Source organism: Grus americana, chromosome 22, assembly GCF_028858705.1.
Source record: "Grus americana isolate bGruAme1 chromosome 22, bGruAme1.mat, whole genome shotgun sequence".
NCBI lineage: Eukaryota > Metazoa > Chordata > Aves > Gruiformes > Gruidae > Grus > Grus americana.
In genome coordinates, this window is record NC_072873.1 from 5683699 (window position 1) to 5703901 (window position 20203).

Below are 20203 nucleotides of genomic sequence, written 5' to 3' on the forward strand. Positions count from 1 at the left end.
TCTCCATGAAGTATAAAGTAAAAAGCATGCTTACATTTTTACAATGAAAAATTCTGAATTGAGTAAATGAATTTCACACAATTAATTTCTAGAAACCTAGCAACAAAGCGTCTGAACTTTTACAGTGTCTTAAGTGATGGTGTAACATATTGCTATGAATTTAAACCTGTCTGGTTAGGTTTCATTGTATTAATTTATTGCAGGTGGATAAGGTTCATCTTTCCCCTACAGAATGAGTGGGAGGAATGAAACCAGTGTCATGTATTTCATTCTCCTGGGTTTTCCCACCACGGCTGAACTGCAGCTGTTCCTCTTCTCTGCTTTACTTCTGGCTTATTTATTAACTGTGTTGGAAAACTTCCTTATCATTCTCATCATCCGAACTAACCACAGTCTGCAAAAACCCATGTATTTCTTCCTAGGAAATCTGTCTTTCTTAGAGATCTGGTATGTTTCTGTCATTGAGCCAAAGATGCTCATAGATTTCCTCTCTCAAGACAAACATATCTCATTCCAGGGGTGCATGACACAGTTGTATTTCTTTGTGACTTTTGTTTGTACTGAGTATATTCTGTTAGCTGTTATGGCCTATGACCGCTTCTTGGCCATATGCAAACCTCTCCGATATTCACTGATCATGAATCATCAGTTCTGTGCTCAGCTGACAGCTGGCTGTTGGATGTGTGGTTTGATCACTTCTTCCATCAAGCTGAGCTTTATAGCCCAGCTCTTGTTCTGTGATGTAGACAAAATCAATCACTATTTCTGTGATATTTCACCCCTACTGAATATCTCCTGCAGCGATTCCTCTTTGGCTGAGCTAGTGGACTTCATCTTGGCTCTGATGATCATCATGGTGCCTCTGTGTACTGTGGTCACCTCCTATATTTGCATCATGTTCACCGTGTTGAAGATCCCTTCTTCTCAGGGGAGGCAAAAGGCCTTTTCTACCTGCAGCTCCCACTTGACTGTAGTGATACTGTTCTACTCCACCACTCTCTTCACTTATGCCCACCCTAAAGTCATGTATACCTACAGCGCTAACAAATTGGTATCAGTCTTGTACACGGTAGTTGTGCCACTTCTGAATCCTCTCATATATTGTCTTAGAAACAAAGAAGTCAGGTTTGCCCTGAGGAAGACCTTTACTTGTACAAGACATACCTAAGAAATCAACTAAATACTTCTGGAGAAGAGGCTGTGCTCATGAAGATCAATGGGTAGTGCCGATGAACTAAAGTCAGGAGGTCCAGACCTTAATCCATGCTGAAGTGAAACTCTCCTATTCATGCACCCAGTGGCTGTATTTATTGAACTAAACCTTGATAAAGCTAACTTTGATCTATGTATTTATGTTACAGTTTTGGGTCGAGAAGGGTTTTTTGCTTGTTTGTTTTCCCCTTATGATTCTGTGCAGCCTCCCTTTCTTAAAAGGCTTCAGCTGAATGACTGCTCCAGTTTTAAAGAGAAGGTTTGGCAATGCTAGAAACTGAACTCCAGATTTTGTTTGCCCTAAATAGATTACTAAAAGGTATGTAAAGTGTAGGTATCTACATCTTATTTACTCTGCGATTCTGTTATTGTCTCTGGAAAGAAATAGACAGTGGAAAAATATGAGTAATCTTAACTTCCTTAGATTCCTGATTTAAGGTAAACTGAAACGTCCTCAGAAGGAGACAACTTTTCTAATACAGCAATAGAGGGAGTATAATGTGGGTAGCTCATGCTATGGTATAGTGTAGCTATACAGCTCATGCTGTAGCTATAGTGTTACTTGGATTCAGTGTCTGGTTCACACCAGGGCCCTGGTACCCTGAACAACTTATTGTGCCCAGAGCACACCAAATAATTCATTCCAAGAGGAAATTCAGACACAACTGACAGGATAGATCAATTCAATATTTCCTTCAGGCTGCATGAGCCTTGGATTCAGCAGTATTCCAGCAGGAGCAATGATCTTAAACTCTGACTCACAGACTACAGTCCAAGTCTTCCCGTTGAATATGAAGGAGTCTAGAGACACAGTGGACACATTCGTGTTAAATACTGATTATCTGTGAGAAAATCTGATTATTGGTTAGAAGACTCTCTAGGTAAAATGGTGCCTCTAAGAAATCTACTCCATGCTCAGAACATCACAGTGATTCAAAATGTTTAATAGTCTGTAACAAAGAAATAAAAAATAGCTAAAATTTTGTCAGCTGAGTGCTTATCTATATGACCATGCGGGTTTGAGTTTATAATTGAGACCAGAGTTTCTGATATTCTGTGCTCTGTACTAGCAGATTGCCTTTTCAGATTTTGCAGTTAACGAAACACCTAGCTTTCCAGGGAGGAAACCTTAAGACACTTGCTGGAAGAACTTGCTCTGTGCATACTGTTGCCATGGATACAAGTGACACAAATAAGACTTTTTGAGGACTTCAACACAATTTTAAGGACAGGTGTCAAGAACAGCTTCAAGTTAACCATACTGAGAAGCTAACACCAGAAATGTAAGGTGCTGGCTGTATTCCAGGTACTAGCAGAAAATCTACTATGAGAAAAATGGTAATTGATACAATACAATATGAAGCATGACATGGGAAAGGACCCCAGAAAAATATCCAGTAGTTCTTTAGTTTTGCATTTGAGATGAAGAGCCACAGAGACAGTTAGATGGATGGATTCCTCCAAAACTACCTGCAAATTAGACATCTAAGTCTAATGTCTAATTAGACATCTAAGCAAACTACCGTAGGCTCCTCTACTATTCATGGACATGGATTGCCACCCCCAGAAGATATTTATTCTATTTATCTTTAACATATAGATCTTATGAATCATTCTCCAAAGGTGACTATTTCTCTCATAGATTTTAAAGATAGCCTGTAATGCATAGATCAAACTTGTGCATTGGTTGTGGTTTAACACAGCAGGCAGCTAAGCCCCAAACACCCACTTCCTCACTCCCCACTCCAGTGGGATGGGGAAGAGAATCAGAAGTGGTAAAACTCGTGGGCTGAGATAAAGACAGTTTAATAGGTAAAGCAAAAGCTGCGCGCACAAGCAAAGCAAAATCAGAAATCCATTCACTGCTTCCTATTGGCAGGCAGCCATTTCCAGGAAAGCAGGGCTCCATTGCACTTAACAGTTACTTGGGAAGACAAACACCATCACTCCAAGTGTCGTTCCCCCCCCTTCCTCCTTCTTTCCCCAGCTTTTATTGCTGAGCACGACATCATATTGTATGGAATATCCCTTTGGTCAGCTGGGGTCAGCTGTCCCAGCTGTGTCCCCTCCTAACTTCTTGTGCACCCTCAGCCTACTTGCTGGTGGCTTGACGTGAGAAAAAGAAAAGACCTTCACACTGTGCAAGCACTGCTCAGCAATAAGTAAAACATTCCTGTGTTATCAACACTGTTTTCATCACAAATCCAAAACATAGCCTCATACTAGCTGCTGTGAAGAAATTTTATCCCAGCCAAAATCAATGCAGTGTCAAGCCCACTTTTATTCTTATGGCAGTATATTAAAGTAAAGCATTTATACACCAAAAATCACCTAACCTATTTCTCCACTTATTTCAGTTTTTCATACATAAAGTGAAAACCATAGCATCTCAGTACTCCTTAGTGAGCTTTCCATTGAAATATTAAATTTTGCAAGGTGTGTAGCTCCTCGGATACAATGATTTGGCTACACATATTGACTGGTTTTAAAGCATTGATCTAAAGGTGATTGCTTTGAAATTATGTCAAGAAAATCCTTCAAATACTCTGTGAAAAGGATTATTGTCCAATTGCTATGGGGTTTTATATCCACTAACAAGCACACAGTTACGTATCCTGAAACAAATAATTACCTATTCAACAGTGGTCCCTAAGTTCTCAGAGGAGAGAACACAGACAAGTATTATACAAACACGAACCTTCTGAGAATGCAAGTTCTCTCTTGCATCTAAAATTTTATTTCTTGAAGTTTTACTAATGAACACTTTTGTAAATTCAAGGTTAGGTGCCTTTGGAATATTGTAAATAAATCACCTCCCACAAGTAGTGTAGATAAGACTAGGAGTCCAGTCTTAGCTTTTGAGAACATTACCAAGTCTCTTAAAGTTATTGTCTGCCTCTGGGAGCCTATGAGAATGTATGCAAAAGTTTGGTTGCAGAAGGTATTGATCTATCATGTGTCACAAAATTTGGGAAGCTTTTCTATCATGAAGAGAAACAATTATTTCATGTAGATTTTTTTTAAAAACCACCCTCCAAAACAAAGAAAATTCAATATAGTTTACTATAACTAATTCTGATGCTCCTATGCTGAAAAGAATGCAAGTTTGCTTGTTGAAAAATAACAGCATGTCCTAGGGTGTCTGAGATACCCACACAGGAGTAAAGTGGGGATAAAAACCACACACACAGAAGCAGCATTACACTTTATATTTATTATTTGGGTTTTCTTCTTGGTTTCTCTTCTTTTGCAGGCAAAGGCAAATGGCACAAGGGAAAATATCTCATTTGAAGTTCAGATGTCTGCTGTGAAGATCTAAGACTCTAGAAGCTGAATCCCTAGTGTATTTATGCACACCTATTAAAACAACATGCTAAGGAGAATGCCCACTCAACTAGCGAGGTGGAAGGCCAGTATCGATTGCCAAGAGACTACTGAAAAATCAGTTGAGTAGAAAACCTGCTCAATGTTTTTGACAATGTGTTCAAGAAATCTGAATACCAAAACCCACACCTGGCTTTAATCATATTACAAGGTATGTGTCTTGTGGTTTGTGAAGTCTGAGCTTTGCTTTTCTAAGTTTAGTGACAGAAACTGGATTAAAAATAGTTTTGTCTTTATTTTGAATCCATAGGACTTGAACAGGGCTTATGAATACAGTTCGTTCTTCTGGAAAGTAAGTCCATAAACAAGAAGCCAGTATTTAATGGTTCTACATTTGTCATCCTAGACTTCCTGTTTGATCAACTAAGAGACAGACAATTCCAAAGACTTCTTCAGATCTCAGGTGAATCAAAAATCTTCCTGAAGTGCCCTGCTCACTGGCTATAAAAGCATCTCGAGCAGTTTCATTCTTAGCTTAAGTTTCCGTCAGCCTGCTTAAAAAAAAAGATGCTTACTCAAAGCAGTAGTAATTGGTATTTTAACAAAACTATTTTTAATAGGATATAGGATACCTTTCAATTGAAAAGATGTTTTATTTTTATGAAATTATTTCTTAAGTTTTTATCGGCTACATTTAAATCATCAATGGTTACACATAAAAATAGAATAAAAATAAAGATTTAAAGATAAGGACAATTAGATCAGCCAAGATTACACATCCATCAAATGGTTGACCATACTGACATGCAATTTTCACATTTTCCTTTATATTGTTGTGGATAAAGATATAACTTTGCGCTTATCATTTTCTTGCTAGCTTTATTCCTTTTCTAATGAAGACAGATACCCCTAAGGGATTGTGTTTCCCCTGTGTTTTAAACAGGTATGTTAGGACTAGAAGAATCACATTGCCAATGCATCTATTTCTCTCTTTTGACAATAGACGAAGTTTTTACAATAGAAGAAGCTATAGACAACAGGCTTAGACTGGATGCTTAACCTTGACTGTCTAAACCTAAGTTCTCTGTACACAAAAATCCCAAGGGAAACTAGCTAAAATATTTCATGAGCAATGTTATGCAAAGGGAAGTTTTTCCTCCAAAGTCATTTCCTTTCCTTAGATACATGAATAAAGAAAGAACAAAGAAGTAAATAAGGCTTCTGAGGGTACCTAGAGCTGAGGATACATTTCAAGGATTATAAAGAGATGGCTAAAGTAATGTGTTAAAAATTAATTTAATGTTTTAAAAAGATTAAGTGCATGAGGGTTATGGTAATATATCTAATGGAAATGACAACAGAGTAAACAAAATACCAGTAACTGGATGGGGATTCGTATCACTCAGGTTTATAAATATCTATACATCTTTATACATACAGAATAGTTAGCTATGACTGAGCTGGACTTCCCTTTAGGTCAGTGGAGAGAAACAGAAAATCCTAGAACATGATTCATACTTTCTATGTTAAATATTTTAAAGTGGGAGTGTGTATTTCTATCCACTGAATTTAAAGGTAATCTAAATTATTAGTTCTAATGTGGGCATCAACCCACTGCATATATCCAAGCCTAGGCAAGATGACACCTAACTTATGAAAACAAAATGACTAAACATAATTGAAAAAGAATCACTTGATATATTCTGTCAATTAATATTATTTTGAACACCCTGGGTGAGGTAAACATTTTAATATAGAAAATTTATTTAACAAATCTCAACATTTGAGGGATTTGTTTCAAGTACTTTTAAAAAGGAAAATTACTTAGGTTCTCACATAAAGAAGTGTTGCCTTTTTTTTTTTTAATAATAGGTGCTTTTTTTACAATTTTCCACATTTTTGTCATGCATCTTGGCTCATATATTTTTTTAATTTTTTGCATCAACTGAAGAAACTTATTCATTTGTTCTTTTCTTGAGGAGGGAGCAGTCTTTTGTGAGTTAACTGCAATCTAAGGGTAAGATTTTTCTGCCCAGTTACATCTGAAATAGTTGTTTAGACTATAGAATGAAATACCTGGTTTTTGACTGATTGTTGAATAGACCTTTAAAATCAGTTGGATGAGCTGCATGCAAAATATTTCTTTACACTGAGGAGAATATAAAAGGGTAATTGGTTCATCTGTAAATTAATATATTAGAAAAATCCTCAAACATGATAGATGAATCCATTTTCCATTGTTTTCCATCTCTATTTTTCATACTTCTTATGTTTCATATATCTTATTGTTTATCTTATTCTTCTAATTGTTTCTCCAGGCAAAGTGTATGAAGTCCACTGCATCCTGATTTCTTATTTGAACATCATCTGATAAGTAACATGGAAAACCACACCAAGGTAACTGAGTTCATTTTGGTTGGGTTCAAATCTCATCCAGGACTGCAACTCCTCCTCTCTGTTCTTTTCTCAACAATGTATGCTGTCACTGTGGTAGGAAATGCTTGCATGATCCTTATCATCAGAATGGACTCCAAGCTGCACACTCCCATGTACTTTTTCCTAGAGAACTTGTCCATCTTGGACATCTGCTATTCATCTGTCATCACTCCCAAAGCAGCACTGACATTCTCACTGGGCAGAAGAATAATTTCCTACAACGGCTGTGCATCTCAGATGTTCTTCTTCTCTCTCTTTGGCACAACAGAAGCCTTCTTCCTTGCTGTGATGGCTTATGATCGCTTCATTGCCATCTGCAATCCACTGCTCTACCAAATCATTATGAATAAAAGACTTTGTGTTTTCATGGTGGTGGGCTCTTATCTGTCAGGCTGCATCAACTGCACCATCCAGACAGGCTTTGCATTCAGTTTGTCCTTTTGTGGGCCCAAAGAAATAAACCACTTCTTCTGTGATGTTCCTGCAGTGATGTATGCCTCCTGCTCAGACACACTTGTCAATGAAATAGTAATGCTGGCTGTGTGTGGATCAATTATTGTGGGCACTGCCTTGGTGGTTTTTATCTCCTATGGTTATATAATTATGACTATTGTCCAAATGCCTTCGGCTAAGAGCAGGCGCAAAGCCTTCTCCACTTGCTCTTCTCACATGCTGGCCGTCAGCTTGTTCTTTGGTGCTGTTTTCTTCATGTATGCTGAGCCTGGGGCCACGTCTTCACCTGATAAAAGCAACACCATCTCTGTCCTTTATACCATTGTTATTCCCATGCTAAACCCTTTCATCTACACCCTCCGAAACAAGGAGGTAAAACGGTCTCTGAAAAAACAGTTAAAAAGGAAAGGCTTTTTTTAGTACCTTAACTAAGGATGAGAATGAACACAGTGTCCAATTCACTACAGACAGATGTTTAGAATGTAAAACAAGGGATATCAGGGCTTGGTTTCAAGAGTCTTTTGTGATTACAGATGGTCAGTGTCATGGATGAAAGCAGGAGGTATGAAAGAAATCTGGGAGAATTAGATCAGATGAAGGTGTGGATTCATTTAAACGGATTTAAAGACTTACAATCCATCTGAGCTGTAATATAGCCCTTTTATAACCATTCAAAAGTCGCAAGTATTTTAAAGCCATAATTAATCTAACTGTGTGTTATACATCTAAAATAGGACATATACCTCGGACTCTGGCAGTGCCTTCTTTCTATGCATTAGAAGACAGCCAATTCAGGTGGATACAGTCTCACTGTAAACATCCAAAGATAAATTAGGTCAATCAAGAGTGAATTGAATGATTTATTTTTCTGGGACTCCTAATTTTTTAAAATATTTTTTTTTCTCAAATTTGCTTTTAATAACTTCTCTTAGAAATGAGTGGAACCTGTGAAATTCAGGTTCAAGCATTGATGGGCAATTGAAATCTTGTGCTTGAAGTGCTCTCTAAGAAAACAAAGCAAAACAAAACAAAACAAAACAAAACAAAACAAAACAAAACAAAACAAAACCAAAACAAAACTAAACTAAACTAAACTAAACTAAACTAAACTAAAGTGATATATATATATATATATATGAATTCTGGTTCCATGTGTTTGTGTCCATGCTCGCATGAGTGTTTGTAACAGGATGGGAGCTACTTCTTTGTGTCAGATAAGCTTGTAATAACATATATTATGAAGATAATATGTGTAAGTTCAATTTTACAGCTGCATGTAGTGGTTCAAAATTCTCATAAAAATGCACATTTCAGAAAATACCAACTTGAAACTTTGCATCAAGTGTCCAAAGCATGACCTCTTGAGTTGTCATGTAAACACTATCCTACCAGAAGACTGCTCAGTTCTCATTATAACATAAGATAAATGCCAGAGCTGACTAGAAATCATAAATTACCTTTCAGAGAAAGTAATTCTTTAAATTACTTGTTCACTTCCTACTCAAAAGAAATAATATCACTTTAGAATAAATTAATCACTATCCACAGTTACCTCTTTCTCTCTTTTGATATAAAAGGAATCTATACTGTAAGCACAAATGCAGATGCCAAGATTCACATCCATACAGAACCATCCTAAACTGATGGAGAACATACCAGAGGAATATTCCTCTGTGTAGACCATGTACCACAGGTATTTCCATGAGTGTTTTCTACTGGCCAATACTGTAACTTCAGTGCCCACTAGTCCTCCAAAGGATCTAAACTAGTAAAAAACATCTGTAAACTGTGTAAGCTCTGCCCTCCCTGAGACAGAAGCAGGGACAACTAACAGACCAAAACCAAGGTGAAGGGGACCCTTGCCAGGCAGAAGGCAGTAGCCTCAAAGGGAGAAGTGAATGGAAACAAGTCCATGCTCGGCGTGGCAGGTGAACCTTCTCCTCCTTGCCCACCTCGCCTTCCCATGTACCCCTGTACAACAGGTACCAGGCTCTGGCTGTGGAAGGCCACTCGAGTGAGGATATGGATGACAGTCAAGCTACACCAGAGGTAGCACCTAGGCCCAAAAAGCCCATGCCTCGGGTCGTGACCACCCCCACAAAGAAGAAAAGGCGGGTTATAGTTGTAGAGGACTCCCTTCTGAGAGGTACAGAGGGTCCAATATGCAGGGCAGACCCTCCTCTCAGAGAAGTCTGCTGCCTCCCTGGGGCCCGTGTCAAGGACTTCGCTAGGAAACTCCCCAGCCTCGTACGGCCCTCTGACTATTACTCACTGCTGCTCCTCCATGTGGGTGGGGATGAAGCAGAGACACATAATGCAAAAGCTATCAAAAGGGACTTCAGGCTTTTGGGACAGTCACTGAAGGATTCAGGAGCACACATAATATTGTCCTCTCTCCTTCCAGTTGAGGGCAGCAATGCTGGGAGGAACAGGCAGACACAGTCCATAAACTCATGGCTCCATGGCTGGTGTCAACACCACAACTTGGGGTTCTTTGACAATGGGATGGCCTACACGACACCAGGCCTGATGAACTCTCATGGGATTCATCTCTCTCAAAGGGGGAAGAGGATCTTTGCCCAGGAACTAGCGGGGCTCATCGACAGGCTTGAAGGGGGAGGAAGATAACATCAGGCTTGCCAGCAACATGTTGTGGGATGATGTGCTCAGGTTGGAGGGACGGGGTGCTGGTGAGGGCCCTCAGCCTACTGCTTAGAGATGTGCTGGATGCACTGCAGCACGCTCGAAGCCTAGAGGAGATGAGCCAGGAGCTCCAGATGCTACAGGAACCAACAGGGAAACACTGGGAAGATACATCAAAAGAATCCCAGCCAATAAGTCAGCCTCATCGGGGGCACAACTGAAATGCCTCCACGCGAACACACAGAGCATGGGGAATAAACAAGAGGAGCTGGAGACATGTGCGTGCCTGCAAGGCTATGACCTTATTGGCATTACAGAGATGTGGTGGGATAGATCCTGTGACTGGAGTGTTGGGATGGAAGGGTACAGGCTCTTTAGGAAGGACAGGCAGAGCAGGCGAGGAGGGGGCATCACCCTCTAAGTCAATGACCAGCTGGACTGCATGGAGCTCCACCTGGGGATGGATGAGGAGCCGACCGAGAGCCTATGGGTCAGGATTAAAGGGAGTGCTAGAGCAGGGGACATCATAGCGGGGGTCTGCTACAGGCCACCTGACCAGGGGGACTGAGCAGATGAAGCCCTCTATAGGCAGATAGGAGCAGCCTCACGCTCACAAGCCCTGGTCCTTATGGGGGACTTCAACCACCCTGACATCTGCTGGAGGGACAATGCAGCTGAGAGCAAGCAATCCAGGAAGTTCCTGGAATGTGTCGATGCCAACTTTCTCCTCCAAGTGAGAGAGGAGCCCATGAGGAGAGGTGCCATGCTGGACCTTATTCTCACCATCAAGGAGGGGCTGGTGGGGAATGTGAAGCTCAAGAGCAGCCTTGGCTGCAGTGACCACAAAATGATGGACTTCAGGATCCTCAGGGCAGCGAGGAGGGCGTGTAGCAAGCTCACTACCCTGGACTTCAGGAGAGCAGACTTTGGCCTCTTCAGGGATCTGCCTGGTAGAATACCATGGGACAAAGCCCTGGAAGGAAGAGGGGTCCAAGACAGCTGGCTACTATTCAAGAAATGATTATCATAGGACTGCCTTTTCTTGGAAGAATAATGAATATGTATATTTTGATTCTATATAACCTGTGCGTTGGTAATCACCTGTATGCACATTTGGGGGAGCTGTTTCTCCCGTACATCCAGCGCTGCAATAAAGCAAACCTAGGGTAACTCACGTCTGGTAGATTTCTTTTACATACAGTGTGGAGTACAGCACAACTTCTTTGAATTTCCAAACGAAAGACCTTGATGCGTGGAAATATCAGTCCTTGGGAGTATGATTTCTAAGTAAATTCAGAGTCCTCCTGTCATCTATCCACAGATGAAGTGAGAAATTTCTAGTGCCAGCAGTAAATAATGTTTATGTTGCTTGATACATGTTGCAGCTGATTCTTCTAGAAATACTAGTCTAGGAAGCACTATAGTTGCTGTTCTTGAAAGGAGACGGGAAGTTAATTATTAGCCCTTCTACTAAGCCCTCTGCTATGCTCTTTAAGTGAGTTACTTCTCCATCTTATCACTGAGTAACAGAGGAATGGATAAACTCTTTTCACGTGATTTGGCCACAATACTTCTACAGGAGTGATGGATTGATATTTCAACCACCAGTGTGGTACATGAGCTTCTCACAAATTTTCTTATACCTGCAAATTCCTTGAGCTATTACGCCCTTGTTCACACTTCAGATTGAACTTTTCCAATTCAGACAGATGGGACAAAGCAGTTTCAGACAGTATGACCCTATGTCTGGTTTTTAGAGTTCCAGAGAAAATACTTGCATAGGTGTAAGCTGAGTCCTAAAATAGAAGCCTTCTTTGGATGTATTTTGGTGTTTACCACTGTGGTGCTGAACCTAGTGGTACTGGTGAGGGAAGAACTCTTCCAGCTATCCCAAGATAAAGGAAAGATAGAGCTCCATCTGCTGCCATTGATGCAACAGAATACAGATGTCACAGGGACAGGCCCCTGCTAAGTCACAGAGTAAACAGGCCATTGAACCCTCTCTGGTGCTAGCTAATACTGAAAGAATAGATTTGAAGTTCATATACAGCCTGGCCTTGAAAAGAGCTGGGAGCAAATGCCTGAATTGTGGAGGGAACGATGGTATCAGAACTTCTTAATTCACTCTTACAACAAGTTTGTACTACCTTGCACCCTAGCTTGATGTGTTGAACCTTCATCAGAGCAGTTTAATTTAATGTTCTGTCTCTGTGTCTTCTGTGTTATCCCACTACCAGTAGTCTAGCCTGATTCAGTCACATCAACACATTGCCCTGGTTTGACTTATCAGGCTGACTTAGCACAGGTAGACCACATACAGCTAAAATCCATTCTACCCTTGATAACCTATCATCTTAGGCTGCTCAATACACTGTAACCAGTTGATTTAGACTAAGCCACCTAAAGGTAACTGTTCTTCTGATTTGGCTCCTTTTTCTCCAGGACATTGGACTGTATTGATCTCTACCTCTGTTTTGATAGACTTTCCTCCAGAAATCTGGAGATTTAAATAAATCTAAAAAATTATAATACTGCATTCAGCTCAGCCACTTTCACCTCGCTTGATGAATGTTGGAAACAGCTGGGATTTTGCACAATGCCGAGTCCAAGCTCTGGTTGAGCCTGGCTCACAGAAAAGGTGAGGAAAGGAAAACTTTAGATCCTTTGGTTTTCAGTCCAGGCCTTATCTTCTGATATTTCAGGGAGAAAAATTTTCACCAGCCCCATGGGATTTGTGCTGGCTGGCAGCCCAGATTGTGTGACAGGTTGATTACGAATGGAAACAGGAGCTCTGTAAACTGAGTTAAGCATCAATAAACAAATCACGACTTTAACAGTCTTACTAGTTGTCAGATACCTCTCTATTCCCTTTCCTCAGAATTCAGTGCAGCAACTGTGTTCAAACTCTGTTAATTGATGTTGTCTATCCAAAAACAGAGGTGTCACTATGGATTGTATCAAGACAGGCTATTCCATATTTACTAAAGTTAAAGTACAGCCACACCTGTAACAGTCTAGTTTTATAGAATTAAGAGGTATGATTTTACTTAGAGCAAAGGAATTCTTTGCATTAAAGCAAACATTGAAGTTCATAGAAAGTGTGAAAATGTGTAAATTGATAGCATATAGGTACCTTGCCCTTGCTTGCTCTCCTTGTGCCATGCTCATGTACTCCTGAAATTGAATCATAAAATCAAAGAATAATAAATTTACAACGTGGAGGGAAGAGTGTATGTAAGATCCTGTTTAGTCCTTAACAGGGCTAAGAGTCCCAGGGAATCTTAAATATAAGAAAAAGGTTTTACGGTGATGATGGTCAAACACTACAACAGCTTGTCCAGAAAGGAGTGAAGTCTCCATCCTTGGAGAAACAGCTGGTTATGGTGTGGGATGCCGGACTAGTCCAGGCTTGTTGGTGCCGAATACAGGGCCATTATGAGCCAGCAGAAGGGGCCCTGGGGGAGTCCAGCTTGGGCGAGAGCAGGGATTGAGCAACTTGCTTATCTTGCACTGATAAGCACCGGACCTGAACAGGGGCAGGAGATGAGCAATTTGTTCATCTTAACAAGATGCGGCGTCTGACGGGTCTACTCCTTAATCAACTAAGTGACACCTGGGTGAGGGGGAGCCTTCACAGCTTGATGTTACTTTGGTAAAACTAAACAGACCACCACTCCTCTGTACTGAACGCCTTTGTTCTCTGTCACTTCCCCCCCCGCCCCAGCCCCAATCAACTGCACAACAAGCCTTGTTAAGGGCCAATCGGCATACAATACCTCGCCAAAAGTATAAATCTGGCATTTAGAATCCTCTTTTCTGAGGACGAGAACTCCAACTATCCGGACGGGTCGACGGGCCTGGACCTCTCTCCTCCCCAAGCAGGGACGCCTCTTTGGTAAGATTTGCGCCTCCGATTATGTCGGATGTTACCCCGGGAAAACTATCATTAACAAAAGCGCTGAACTATTAACTTGAGCTCAAAATTGTTGCAGTAAGTGCATTTATCAACGGCAATTCCGAACTTTTATATCTGTCGCCTCAATAAATTACTTATTTTTCTTTTCAACTTTGCGAAACTGTTTCAGTGAAAGTCCTTAGTGGGGCTCTGACAGGCAAACGTTGACTCTGATATGTGGCTACACATATAATCCTTTAGACATAAACCGTTGACCAAGTCTGGGACTAAGACTGGACCTAGCCGCACCTAGGCTCCTCTCTGAGAAGGAGTTTAGAAAGCAAGGGGGTCCTTTCTGAACCTCGTGACTCAACGGGAGGGCCTCCCTCAGCCACCCATCAGACTTGTACCCTTTCACGCAACACCTTCTCCAAGCTCAGGAGTGATGCATCCCAACAAAGAGGAAGTCAAGCAAAAATACCAAGAGGCCCCCGTGGATGAACAAGGAACTCCTGGGCAAAGTCAAACAAAAAAAGGAAGCCCACAGAGAGTTGAAGCAAGGGCACATAGCCTGGGAAGACACAGAGAAACTGTCCGAGCAGCCAGGGATCAGGTTAGGAAAGCCAAAGCCCTGATAGAAATTAGTCTGGCCAGGGATGACAAGGACAACAAGAAAAGCTTCTGTAGGTATGTCAGTGATAAAAGGAAGACAAGGGAAAATGTGGGTCCCCTCCGGAATGAAACGGGTGACCTGGTTACCCAGGATATGGAGAAGGCTGCGGTACTCAATGACTTCTTTGCCTCAGTCTTCACTGGCAAATGCTTGAGCCACATGGCCCAGGTCACAGAAGGAAGGGACTGGGAGAATTCAGAACCACCCACTGTAGGAGAAGATCACGTTCGAGAATATCTAAGGAACCTGAAGGTGCACAAGTCCATGGGACCTGATGGGTTGCATCCGCGGGTCTTGAGGGAGCTGGTGGATGAAGTGGCCAGGCCACTCTCCATCATACTTGAGAAGTCCTGGCAGTCCAGTGAAGTTCCCGCCGACTGGAAGAGGGGGAACATAACCCCCATTTTTAAGAAGGGAAAAAAGGAAGACCCAGGGAACTACAGGCCTGTCACTCTCACCTCCGTGCCCGGCAAGATCATGGAGCAGACCCTCCTGGAGACTATGCTCAGGCACATGGAAAATAAGGAGGTGATTGGTGACAGCCAACATGGCTTCACTAAGGGCAAATCGTGCCTGACAAATTTGGTGGCCTTCTATGATGGAGTTACAGCATCGGTGGATAAGGGAAGGGCAAATGACATCATCTACCTGGACTTGCGCAAGGCATTTGGCACTGTCCCTTGTCTCTAAATTGGAGAGACATGGATTCAACAGATGGACCACTCGGTGGATAAGGAATTGGCTGGATGGTCGCACTCAAAGAGTTGTGGTCAACGGCTCAATGTCCAAGTGGAGAACAGTGACGAGTGGCGTCCCTCAGGGGTTGGTACTGTGACCGGCACTATTTAACATCTTTGTCGGCGACATGGACAATGGGATCGAGTGCACCCTCAGCAAGTTTGCCGACGACACCAAGCTGTGTGGTGTGGTCGACACGCTGGAGGGAAGGGATGCCATCCAGAGGGACCTTGACAGGCTGGAGAGGTGGGCCTGTGCAAACCGCATGAAGTTCAACAAGGCCAAGTGCAAGGTCCTGCATGTGGGTCAGCACAATCCCAAGCACAACTACAGGCTGGGCGAGGAATGTATTGCAAGCAGCCCTGAGGAGAAGGACTTGGGGGTATTGGTTGATGAGAAGCTCAACATGAGCTGGCAGTGTGCGCTTGTAGCCCAGAAAGCTAACCATGTCCTGGGCTGCATCAAAAGAAGTGTGACCAGCAGGTCGAGGGAGGTGATCCTGCCCCTCTACTCCACTCCTTTGAGACCCCACCTGGAGTACTGCATCCAGCTCTGGGGGCCCCAGTACAGGAGAGACATGGAGCTGTTGGAGCGAGTCCAGAGGAGGGCCACGAAGCTGATCAGCGGGCTGGAGCACCTCTCCTGTGAGGACAGGCTGAGAGATTTGGGCTTGTTCAGCCTGGAGAGGAGAAGGCTCTGAGGAGACCTTATTGCAGCCTTCCAGTACCTGAAGGGGGCCTACAGGAAAGCTGGTGAGGGACTGTTTATGAGGGAGTGTAGTGACAGGACAAGGGGTAGTGGGTTTAAGCTGAAGGAGGGTCGATTTAGATTAGATGTTAGAAAGAAATTCTTCCCTGTGAGGGTGGTGAGACACTGGCACAGGCTGCCAAGAGAAGTTGTGGAGGCCCCATCCCTGGAAGTGTTTAAGGCCAGGTTGGATGAGGCTTTGGGCAAGGTGGTCTAGCGGAGGGTGTCCCTGCCCGCAGCAGGGGGGTTGGAACTAGATGGGCTGTGAAGTCCCTTCCAACCCAAACCATTCTATGATTCTATGATTCTATAATTTGAAGACATTGGGATTGAATGCAGCTCCACTTTCAGATATCTGTGTTCAGGTACAATGGAGGTCTTTGCACCTGAAGGTTAGTATTTTCTGTCAAGGTATTTGGCTCACCCTGCTATAGACAAGCCTCAGCCAGGGGTCCTTTCTAGTTACCTCTAAAATTAGTAGTTAAAAAACATTAAGTGGTATGCACATTTCATGCCTTTTGACTTAGGCACCAGAAACACTCCTGACATTGTTTAATTTAATAATACAGATAGAGCCTGTACACAAAAATCCTAAATGCTACTTCAGTGAATAGTATGAGGTTGGTATTTTCAGAAATCTCATTTTTGGCTGATCCTCAACCAAATACTAAGCTATTAGTCTAAACTGAACAGACTTTAACAGTATCTAATCTTTTCAAATCAGAGTGCTGTGAAGGAGAAGGATGCTGATTAGGATGTAGGATCTTAGCTGGGAAATATATATATAAAAATGTCAGAAGAAAAGGGCAGTTAAAACTGTCAGAAGTCTGTTTGGCAAAGACAGGTTCCTCCTCTGTGGTCATGTAACAGCTGCTCTGCCTCTAGTTATCTAAATGATATATGAATCTAACCTCACTATTAGGAGTCTTTCCACAGGGAATGGAGACAGTTTCTCATAGGAGTGAGTCACTTACTGTGGTGGGTTGACCCTGGCTGAAGGCCAGGTGCCCACCAGAGCCACTCTCTCACTCCCCTCATTCACTAAACAGGGGAGAAAAGGTATAACAAAACGCTTGTAGGTCGAGACAAGGACAGGGAGAGATCACTCACTAATTATTGTCACGAGCAAAACAGACCGAACTTAGAGAGGGAATTCATCTAATTTATTACTAGGCAAAACAGAGTACAGCAATGAGAAAATAAAATCAACTCTTAAAATACTTCCCCCCACCCCTCCCATCTTCCCGGGCTCAACTTCACTCCCGGCTCCAACCTTCCCCCCCTCAGCGGCACAGGGGGACAGGGAATGGGGGTTGCGGTCAGTTCAGCACACATTGTTTCTGCCGCTTCTTCATCCTCAGGGGGAGGACTCCTCTCATTGTTCCCCTGCTCCAGCATGGAGTCCCTCTCACGGGGTGCAGACCCTCAGGAGCAAACTGCTCCAGTGTGGGGTCCCCCACAGGGTCACAAGTCCTGCCAGCAAACCTGCCCTGGCGTGGGCTCCCCTCTCTCCACAGATCCACAGGTCCTGCCAGGAACTTGCTCCAGCGTGGGCTTCCCATGGGGCCACAGCCTCCTTCAGGTGCCTCCACCTGCTCCGGCGTGGGGTCCTCCACGGGCTGCAGGTGGAATCTCTACACCCCCTCATCCTTCCTCCATGGGCTGCAGGGGGACAGCCTGCTTCACCATGGTCTTCACCATGGGCTGCAGGGGGATCTCTGCTCTGGTGTCTGGAGCACCTCCTGCCCCTCCTTCTGCACCGACCTTGGTGTCTGCAGAGTTTCTTACATCTTCTCACTCCTCTCTCCGGTTGCAAAAGCTCTCTCTCTCTCTAAGTGTTTTTCTTCTTCTTAAATATGTTATCACAGAGGTGCTGATTGGCTTGGCCTTGGCCAGGGGCGGGTCCATCTTAGAGCTGGCTGGCATTGGCTCTGTCAGACACAGGGGAAGCTTCTAGCAACTTCTCACAGAAGCCACCCCTGTAGCCCCTCCACTACCAAAACCTTGCCACGCAAACCCAACACACTTACATCATCAAATGTATCTGGAAACAGTTGCTAGACTCTAGAGGATATTTTTTTCTCAGATCTGAAGATATAAACCTTATAATGCTGACCAGAACTTTCTTTCAAGATACCCTCATAGCCCCTATGTAGAAGTTTCATTAAAAAATTAAAACTCAGATATTACTCTAGAGTATGCTAAAGCCAAGAGGGCTAGGCACAGGATTCATCTTCGTCCTTAGGTAACATTACAGTGCAAATGCATTACAGTGCAATGCCCCGACATGGCACCATACTTCTTGGTTGAGGTTAAGAAAGATACTTGTTTTCTGTAGGTGCCATATGAAGCAATGAGAGCATATGATGATTGAAAGGGCAGGGACAGTGATGAATCATCAGGCAGAGCAAAGGTCTTCTGAATGTACAGTCAAGGTCATCACCCCCAGAACAACTGAGGACCAGACAGAGAGGGTTCACAAGCAGTAACAGAGTCAGGTCTTCTGCTTCGAACAAGGAATTAATTTCTGGCCTATATTTTTGCTCTGGTTTCTCCCTGCCACCAGGCATCTCCATTTGCCAGGGAAGATGAGTAGCAGGAACTTTAGACCCCTTTCAGAATAGCCACAGGAGACAATGATAAATATTTGGTAGTTGCAGTGGACTTCATGGTGGTGGTCCTTACTGATATGGGTAAAGAAATCTGAGATTGCACCTTCCTCTTCTTCAGTCATTTGTCTCTTTCTTTCCTGGGTGAGACGATTGGAGGATAAGCCCTTCCTATGGTCAAATGACACTGATATTTTGTCATGAAGTACCTGAGATATGAGAAGTTAGGGAATAAAAGAATAAAACCACATCAAAGCTCCAAGTTCAGTCAAAACGTGAGGGGAGACTTCAGCCTCTTTAAACTCAAGAACTTTATTAAACATGCTTAAAGTAGAAGTGTATGATTCACTCTTTTTTTCTTTCGTTTAACACACCAAAAATTTATGTACCTTCTCTAATATAACTGTGCAGCTTTCACTAATAGTTAAAGGAAAGACATATACATGGCCAGTAATACATATCTAGCACACAATTTAAACAGTCAACATTTCTGATGGGTTGGATTCTCCTGTGAAGGTACTTTTAGAATCAGAATAGCCCAAGCTGGAAGGGACCTTGAAAGATCTGATCCAACCTTTCATGGGAAAGGGAGCCTAGATGAGATTATCTAGCACCCTGTCCAATCGCATCTTGAAAACCTCCAGCAATGGGGACTCTACCACATCCCTGGGGAGGTTGTTCCAGTGAATGACTGTTCTTACTGTAAAAACTGTCTTTCCTATGTCAAGATAAAACCTCTCCCAGTGGAACTTGTGCCCATTGCCCCTTGTCTTCCCCATGTGACTCCTTGTGAAGAGAGAACCTCCGTTCTCTTTGTCACCTTTTAAATATGGTGATGAGGTCCTCCCTGAGCCTTCTCTTCTCCAAGGAGAAAAGACCTAATTCCTTCAGTCTTTACTCAGGGGGCAGGTTTTCCAGCCCTTTGATCATTATCCTTTACATTGGCTATTAAAAGAAGCTCAATTATTATCTTAGACTAGAAAAATAACATCTAAAAATATAGAAAGTTGGTATAAAATTAAGACAACTGAATTAAGAAAAAGAAAGGTAGTTATCTACATGCTATATAAACATCAAGAAAGCCATTTTAAATAATAGAGGAGTTTATCTCATTGAAATAAAGGTAAATATTCAGCTCACCTTGAAGGAAAAGTTTATAGGCTCATAAATTTCTCCCAGAATTAAAGTGACCATATGGACTAGATCTGACAGGTTAGATGCTCAGATGAGCTTCCACAAATAGATGCCATGTTAACTTTGGCATGCCTTAGGGAATGTGGGACATTAAGATGGCATTGCTGCATGTGAAACAGGAGTGACAGGAGTCCTGTACATTTCTGCAATGACAGATGGAAACCTGCTAGGCTATCCAATTACTTGAAAGATTACAGAGAACCTATGCTTAGGTAACTAGAGCAAGTCCCATCCTCAGATTTGTTAAGTTAGGTGCCTTATTGTCAAATGTCTCTATAA

At 42.5% G+C, this 20203-nt stretch overlaps 2 protein-coding genes across 2 annotated transcripts; both read left to right on the top strand.

The window, feature by feature from the left end:
* Positions 1–232: 232 nt before the first annotated feature.
* Positions 233–1168, top strand: LOC129195211 (olfactory receptor 6Y1-like). The gene has a single exon (XM_054801048.1). It carries the CDS (start codon positions 233–235, stop codon positions 1166–1168), a length of 936 nt encoding a protein of 311 aa, XP_054657023.1.
* Positions 1169–6909: 5741 nt separating this feature from the next.
* Positions 6910–7845, top strand: LOC129195587 (olfactory receptor 1052-like). The gene has a single exon (XM_054801780.1). The coding sequence runs from the start codon at positions 6916–6918 to the stop codon at positions 7843–7845; it is 930 nt and encodes a 309-aa protein (XP_054657755.1). The 5' UTR covers positions 6910–6915.
* Positions 7846–20203: the final 12358 nt, after the last annotated feature.